The following is an 8,676-nucleotide window of genomic DNA, read 5'->3' as shown; positions in this document are numbered from 1 at the left end:
TAGCGTGGCCTCATCTGTCAAGCGATGGGTTTAGGCAAAGGGTTCCTGATAGTACAACTGGCTTGGTTGGGGAGAGCTCTCTGGAGGTGGTCCGGTCACCCCATGAACTGGGAGCTGTGGCTGGGTTGTCATGTCAGGAGCCCCATCCCCATCACCCGGAGTCCAGAGCCAGTGCCGACACCCAGAGTCCGCCATGGCCAGGCCCACACCTGGCATGAGACCTCTAGGCACTGTGCACAAAGGCAGCGTTTGGTCTTGAACTCTAGGAAGTGACTGGGCAATATTATGTGTTTGGAGAGGAAGAAACACCCCCTTCACCAGGATGACAGGCAGAGAGCAGAAGAGAGTAGAGGCTGGGCCTCTGGGCAGTGGACACACCCTTGGGTCAGTCACACTGGGACCAGCTTGGTCAGCTGGTCCCATCATTGCAGTGACCAGAGTCGTGTTGGGCTCCCAGCAGCCAAGGGCAGCTCTCTCAGAGACCGAGGATTCCGGATTCCGTGAAGACCTTAAGGATGCGTGAAATCGTGCATATTCAGATTGGCCAGTGCGGGAACCAGATCGGAGCCAAGGTAAGGAAAGTTCGAGGACTAGCTTTCCTATGGTCCCTGGGTGTAGCCAACTCAGAAAATACCCTAAGTCAGCAGGGAAGGCAACAAGGTCAGCAGATCGCATGCACTTGCCGAATACCTGGCTTCATTAACCGACGCCCATAGGGAAAGAGACAAGGGAGGTAGTCGAGGCCGAAAGGGTCAACTTAATTCATGCTAATTTCACCGCCGCTTGTGGGGGAGCCCTATTTACTCTCACGACCCTAACAATGAACTTTCATATCTAAAGACAGTAATTTGTCTCAAAAGTGTCCCAAAGTTTGCTGGGCAACTTTTTACACCATATAACTAAGACGTCTTTCCATCCCCTCCCTTGTTTATGCTACAAAGTTTAAAAAGATCCACGTCTGTTCCATTTAGTAAGAACAGGAGACTAAGGAGGTGAACCTAAACATTTTTGGGTGCAGTAGCAGAAATAATTAAAATACACTCTCTGGAATATATACACGAGTGTGTCTTCTTCCCACCTAAATTTTTGTACAAAGTGCCTGGTTCAGTGGCTTACACTCAGAGATGACACAGCCCAACAGGTCTCCAGCCCGGATTTCATCCCTGGCTTTACACACTTGTACTGTGTTAACAGCCAGATTCTGATTGCTCCCTTTGCCATTTTGAAATTACTTTCACTAGGATGAATTGTATTAAAAATGTAATCGCATTGGGGCGCCTGGGTGGCTCAGTCGGTTAAGCATCCGAGGCTTGGTTTGGGCTCAGGTCAGGATCTCGTGGGATGGAGCCCGGGGTGGGCTCTGCACTCAGCAGGGAATCCTCTTGAAAGATCCTCTCCCTCTGCCCCTACCCCCACTCTCTCTCTAAAATAAATACAAATGAATAAATAAATGAATAAATAAAGCTTTAAAATTTTTTAAATTGCATTAAAAGTTAAATTTTTTAAAATTGTGGTAAAACACACACTGTAAAATTTACCATCGCCATCATTTTTAAGTGTACAGTTCAATAGTGTTAAGTATATTCACAGTACTGTGTACCCAATCTCAAAATAATTTTCCTTTTGCAAAACTAAAAACCCTGTCCCCATTAAATACTAACTCTGCATTTCCCCTCCCCCAGACCCTGGCACCCACCCTTCTACTATCTAAGAATTTGAACTCTTTTTAAAAAAACATTTTTAGGGGCGCCTGGGTGGTGCAGTCGTGAAGCGTCTGCCTTCGGCTCAGGGCGTGATCCCAGAGTTCTGGGATCGAGTCCTACATCGGGCTCCTCTGCTAGGAGCCTGCTTCTTCCTCTCCCACTCCCCCTACTTGTGTTCCCTCTCTCGCTGGCTGTCTCTCTCTGTCAAATAAATAAATAAAATCTTTAAAAAAAATAAAAATAAAAAAATTATTAAAAAACATATTTATTTATTTATTTATTTATTTATTTATTTAGAGAGTGTGAATGGGAGGTGGTGGGGGGGAGAGGCAGCGGGAGAGGGAGAGAGACTCTCTAGCAGGCTCCACGCCCAGCACAGAGTTCAACTAAGGGCTTGATCCCACGACCCTGAGATCATGACCCTGAACAGAAATCGAGAGTCAAATGCCCAACCGACTCAGCCACCCAGAGACCCCTGAATTTGACCTCTTCTAGGGACCACATAGACGTGACATCACATGGTATCTGCCCTTGTGCGTCTGGCTTGTGTCCCTGAGCATTATGTCCTCAAGGCTCAACCACGTTGCGGCCCGTGTCCGAAGCTCCTTCCTTTTCATGACTGAGCATAGGTTGTTTCCAACTTGGAGCTGTTGTGAATAACGCAGCTATAAAAAACTAGTCTTTTAATGCAGGTGTTTAAAACCTGGGGCAAAGAATATTACTGCTTGAAGAGAAGTCGCCGACTCTCCATGCCACGGTGATGAGAGCTCCGAAGCAGAACACAGGGAGAAGCGGGAGGCACCAGCTCCGCGCTCTGAAGCGGGAAGATAATCTGGAGGGAGGCGCGGGAGAGGAAGTGCGGGTCCAGATAGGGTCTCAGCTTTTCCTCCAGCGTTGTGCTGTCTGGCGCTTAAAGCCCTGGCGACCGCTTATTATTTGGGGCCATAAGAACTGTAAGAGACGTTTAGTTTGTGGTGATATAGAACTTAAATTTATTTATTCTTTCAGACTCTGAACAGTGCTGGTAATTTACTATAAAACAGAGTCTGGTTAATGAGACCACGGCCAGAGCAGAGCCATCACTTATAAGATATGGCTGGGAAAACACCCTTGGGGATTTTAACATAAATGAATATATTTTCATTGCACTTGAATATGTCCTTCTCTAGGGCAATGAAAGGGGCCATCTCACTAACTGTTTCCATATTAAGAGCTCTGCACACAGCTATATTAATAAATACTGTATGTGTGATTGAAAGTGTCATATGTTTCAAATAGTTACAAGAGCTGTGCACAATCTTGAATCGTGTGCATACCTGACCATGAAAAATGCACACGGCTAAGAGCTGGGCCCTGGATGTCCTAGTTAGGGCCTTTTTGGAAAACTGCATGAAAATAAATCCCCAAGTGAGGGAGATATTATTGTGAAATCAGATAAGAATTCAGTCTATTTTCATTTAATGGGATCTATACTTTACTAGCTCCAAGCACCAGAAGGTGAAATTTGAGCTACCTGGTCTGATGCGAATTGTAAAAGGACAGCTTTAATGTATACCACGGCCTCTATTTAATAGGAGCAAAATCCAATTTAATATTTTATGTGTTGGCATTTTATTTAAGGCATTCAGGTGGGTATAAAACACAGTCTTCATATTCATGTTTAATGGAAGCAAGAGCAAATTTCGCTGCGGAGCGGGCACTGACAGAAAGGGCCTAAAGGCACATCTAGGAAAGGGGGCGGCCAGACAGACCCCTCCGGGCAGGCCCCGCAGCACTCCCCTCCTGTCCCTCTGGCCAGTCTGCTGGCTCACGGTACCTACACCCTGCCCTTTTCTGGGGTCCCTCTGTACACTGGCCTCCTCTCTTGCTGCTTTCAGTTCTGGGAGGTGATTGGCGAGGAGCACGGGATCGACTCGGCCGGGGGCTACTGCGGGGACTGCGCGTTGCAGCTGGAAAGGATCAGCGTGTACTACAACGAGGCCCACGGTAGGACGCTGTGCTCCGGTGGCGATGCCCACCCGCCCCGGGAGCACGGTCAGGGTGATGTCCAGGCAGCGCAGCGGGATCCCGAGACTGGCGGGTCCCCAAGTCCCCTCTAGGGCAACGGCTCCAGAAGAAGGCGCTGAGTGGGGTCACGTGTCTTAACCCCACCGCTGCTCGAGCACCAGCTTTCTAGCTTAGTTCTTAAATGAACTTCCTGTAGGGGGCGGGATCTCTGTCATGGGCCAGACGACAAAACACAGAAAATGATGGATAACGTATTTGGAAGGTATTTTATAGATTTGTGCACTTGTTGGGGTCAAGGATATCATTTCAAATATCTTTCTTCTAGAAATACCTTTCTCCTGACGGGTATCACAAGGTTCTATTTTGATGAAACATTAACTTTTAGAAAAACAGCAGTTTGCTGACTTCTTCCTATTTTTCTACACAGGTAAGAAATATGTGCCCCGGGCGCTGCTGGTGGACCTGGAGCCCGGGACGATGGATAGCATCCGATCCGGCAAATTGGGAGCTCTCTTTCATCCGGACAGCTTCATCTACGGTAGGTTCTCCTGCAAGGGGGTCCCGGGACGAGGTGAGGGCGCCTCCTAGTGGTGCCCCGTCTGCCCCGCCCCCACCCGGGCAGCCCGGTAAGCGGCCTCCCTCCGCACAGGGAACTCCGGCGCTGGCAACAACTGGGCCAAGGGCCACTACACGGAGGGCGCCGAGCTGGCCGAGAGCGTGCTGGACGCCGTGCGCAGCGCCAGCGAGGCGTGCGACTGCCTGCAGGGCTTCCAGCTGGTGCACTCGCTGGGCGGCGGCACGGGCGCGGGCATGGGCACGCTGCTGCTGAGCAGGATCCGCGAGGACTTCCCCGACCGCATCCTGAACGCCTTCAGCGTCCTGCCCTCGCCCAAGGTGTCCGACACGGTGGTGGAGCCCTACAACGCCGTGCTGTCCCTGCAGCACCTGGCGCAGCACGCCGACGCCTGCTTCTGCATCGACAACGAGGCGCTCTACGACATCTGCTTCCGCACGCTCAAGCTGGCCGCGCCCAGCTACGGCGACCTCAACCACCTGGTGTCGCTGACCATGAGCGGCATCACCACGTCCCTGCGCTTCCCGGGCCAGCTCAACGCCGACCTGCGCAAGCTGGCCGTGAACATGGTGCCCTTCCCGCGCCTGCACTTCTTCACGCCCGGCTTCGCGCCGCTCACCAGCCGCGACGGCCGCCAGTACCCGCGCGCTCACGGTGGCCGAGCTCACGCAGCAGGTGTTCGACGCGCGCAACGCCATGGCCGCCTGCGACCCGCGCCGCGGCCGCTACCTGACCGTGGCCTGCATCTTCCGGGGCCGCATGTCCACCAAGGAGGTGGACGAGCAGATGCTCGGCGTGCAGAGCCGGCACAGCGGCTGCTTCGTGGAGTGGATCCCCAACAACGTCAAGGTGGCCGTGTGTGACATCCCGCCGCCGGGGCTGAGCATGGCCGCCACCTTCATCGGCAACAGCACGGCGGTGCAGGAGCTGTTCGGCCGCGTGGCGGAGCACTTCTCGGCCATGTTCCGGAGGAGGGCGTTCGTGCACTGGTACACCAGCGAGGGCATGGACGTGGGCGAGTTTGCCGAGGCCGAGAGCAACATCCACGACCTGGTGTCCGAGTACCAGCAACTGCAGGACGCCAGGGCGGTTCAGGAGGAGGATGGAGAGGGCGTGGGGGAGGCCGAAATGGAGCCGGAAGACGGGCCGCTCGAACCCCGCGGGGCCGTGTGAAGTCGGCCGCAGCCCACACCCCGCAGCCGTCCCGCCGGCTTCCCACCCGGCGCACCGCAGCCACCGGGGTCCGCACGCACGCACGCACACACACACGCGCGAATGCGGGGGCCTTCCGCTGGCACTCGCTAACTCCAGACGTCGATATTCACTGCACTCTATTAACTGGTTTTTAACAGCAAAGCGAATTTGTCTTGAAGCACACCTCCTTTGTTTGACAATGTTGATCGGGTAGTTACTGCACGCACAGCGCTGGGCCGGGCATCAGGACCACGCGTGCGCAGTGTGCACAGCCACCGCGGCTGACTCCCCTCCCCACCCTTTCGTGGCAGCGACGAGCGCCCTGGAGCCTAGCTTGGCACCCTTGCTAAGAGTCATGCCCCGGGTTGTGTCGTGTGCGCTGCCCAGCATCCTACCTCCTGGTGCTCGCCGGCCTCCCGAAAAGCCAGGTGACTAATTGGTACGTGGGGTGCTGTGTAGCCGAGGCAAGTGTGAGTCAGCGTCCACTAGTGAATCGTGTGGACCTTGTGTGCACGTCAGCGTACTAACTGGAAAGGGAAAAAGGGAGAAAAAAAAGTGGCAGTGCTTTTCACCAAAATACCTGGCCAACCGCCCCCCCCCCCCCCCCCCCCCCGCCAACGCCGGGCAAAAGTCACCAACCCCAATCCTCTGATCTTCATTTTAACATAGATGTTTAGATTCTTAGGGGTGTTGCATTCTGGGAATTCATTAATCACCATCTTCGGTCTTCCTTGTAAAGGCTGTTTCAAAATGCCCTTTTCACTTTCATTCAGTAAACACCTTCTGAAAGCCTCGGTAGCCTCTGCTCTTTCAGAAAGGGCACCCGGTGCGCTGGGCGCGCTGCGCAACCATTCAAATGCAGGAATTCGGCCACCGCAGTGTCCTTCCTCCTCAAGGAGGACGTTGTCTTATTAGGGAACTTTTATAGTTCAAATTAATTTGCAGAAGTTGCCATAAATGTTTGCATGATGACACAGCTTTGACCATTACCCGAGTTTAATCTGCTCACATTACAACAGGACCAAATACACAGGAGTGTCATCAAATCATCCATAACTTTTTAATTACAGCTTACCTATTTCTGACATACCGCACGGTAATCCCTTCCAGGGCCATAAGGGTCTTAACGGCCTTCTAGAATTACCACTGAGCTCTTCTATTTGATCCATGGGTAGCCGCAGTGGGAAGAGCCTCCGACACTCCCTGCAGGAAATATTTACTTGCAGGCAACTAGGTTCTCTCCGACTAGTGTTTGTAATCGGAGGTCAGGTAGCAGGCGGATGGATGCCGCGGCGGCTCAGTCTGAGAAATGTCCCTCCTTCACGTAGGCATTGTGACCAGTAACGAAGTATGTAGGGAAAGAAAATGAGGTCCTGCTGTCGGCATCGTGACAAGCCTTCTATTTACAACACTGAAAAAACTTTTAAACACTTTCTACTTGTGGCTCAAGCACTAAAAACAAAAGCAGATTTATTAAGAAAATGTACATATATATATATGTATATATATATACTCTCAGTTTGAGGTTCCTAACTTCTCAGAGGCTAAAAAGACTTACGACCTTTGATGTTACAAGAATTTATACACGATTCCACTAGCACTTTCCTTCTCAAATCTAAAAAGGCAAAATCAAATAGATACAAGGAAGGATACAGATCTAAATTAAAAAAAAAAAACCTGCTGATTTCTATTACTGTCAAGATTTTTGTTTGCTCAATAGTAATCATTAAAGTACAAGGAAATTCAATTTTAAATGGCTAAATTGCTTTATTTCAGACTAAATAAATTCCTTTTCTTGGAGCCTAACCACCCAGACTGATTAATTTGAGTAGTTAAAAATATTTCAAAATGTATCTCACCATCCTCTTTTGTATGGTAGAAATAGATTAAACACACACACACACACACACACACACACACAAACCCACTAGAAACCAAAAGAAATCTGTCCCCTCAGATTTTGAGGAGCCTATTCCTTTAGCAGTATGGTTGCCATGGCGACACTGGTCTCAGAGACAGAGACATGGGATCAGAATTTCAGAGCTTGTCCGGTTCCTTCACTTCACACCCAAGAACCCCGCGTGAGCAGAGATTAACGACTCCCTCAGAAATCACTCAACTAGTTAGTAAAATACCCACAGCCAGGTCTGATCAGGGTCCCCCGGCCGTCTGGATACAGCAGACTGCCCAGCAGGCCTGGACACCGGAAGTTTACTTTATTTCCTAGCAGTTCAGGATTTTTAATCACAGAGAAAGAGGCTCAAAGAATCCTTGCTGGGCAGTAAACCTGTCTTTTATTCAGTTGCTTTACCCCTTTCCCTATCACCAGCGCTGACCCTAAGTCTCACCTTAAATACCCCATCTGCCATCCTCACTGGTGACTTCTCTCTAGTTACCTGGCTGCAAAGAATTCAGCCCTTTGCCCATTGGCTTTGTTCCTCTATGAAAGAGGCCGGACAGCCTCGAGATTCATAGATTCCTATCCCTGTAATGAAAGATGCTTCCTAGTACCTTGATTTTGGGGACCGAGGTCCTGACAACCTTGATGCTCTGACTTTAGAACAGCAGACCGGCCCAGGCAAAGAGCTCTCAGCAGCCCTCACGTGGCTACTGCCCAGTGGCCCGGCTCTCACACTCCATCCAGGAGCACCTCCTTGCCTGTCCTGGGCCAAGAATTAAATAAAACCTACATACAGGTCAAGTGTCCCGGGGCAGGAAATCGCCTGCAGAAGGCCGAGAACAAAGGCATTCTCTTGGGCGCCTCCTCGGCACTGCTCAGTGGCCCCCAGAACTTATTGTTAGCTTAAGTACCACGGGGAGAACTGGTCCAGGCATAGAGGCTGAACCGTGTTTCAAAATTTCCTGTTCAAATTTCTTTCTCTGTTCTCCAAAACCGTTCAGATCAAGCAGTTTAACTCTGCAGTGGGTGTTTTACTCACCTCAGTGCTTCCAAGTTTCAAAGGAAGATAAAAACAAAACACTTGCAACGTGTCTTCACGCCTGAGCATTTAATGAAGCAGTGAGTCACTGCAAACCCCATGGAGCAGCTGCCATGCTCGTGCCCGGGGCCTACAGGCAAGAGTCCTAAAGACTGAACTTCAGTCGGCCCTCGACTCCATGAGCAAGGTACTGAACGGCGCGGCCCCATCGCCCATGGGGAGTGCTCCCAGGACAGAGATTCATTTACAAAACAACGTG

General features: G+C 51.0%; 1 protein-coding gene across 1 annotated transcript; it reads left to right on the top strand.

The window, feature by feature from the left end:
* The first annotated feature begins 343 nt into the window (after window positions 1-343).
* TUBB1 (tubulin beta 1 class VI) lies at window positions 344-7,225 on the top strand. Its single transcript, XM_045814634.2, is given in 5 exon segments — window positions 344-572; window positions 3,581-3,689; window positions 4,138-4,248; window positions 4,360-4,925; window positions 4,927-7,225. Coding segments are annotated over 5 exon segments (1,374 nt in total). The 5' UTR covers window positions 344-515; the 3' UTR covers window positions 5,458-7,225.
* Window positions 7,226-8,676: the final 1,451 nt, after the last annotated feature.

Source organism: Ursus americanus, chromosome 22, assembly GCF_024610735.1.
Source record: "Ursus americanus isolate L20-20 chromosome 22, mUrsAme1.1.p, whole genome shotgun sequence".
Lineage (NCBI taxonomy): Eukaryota > Metazoa > Chordata > Mammalia > Carnivora > Ursidae > Ursus > Ursus americanus.
The sequence above is the reverse complement of the archived record's forward strand: the minus strand, read 5'-3'. Positions and strand labels throughout refer to the sequence as shown.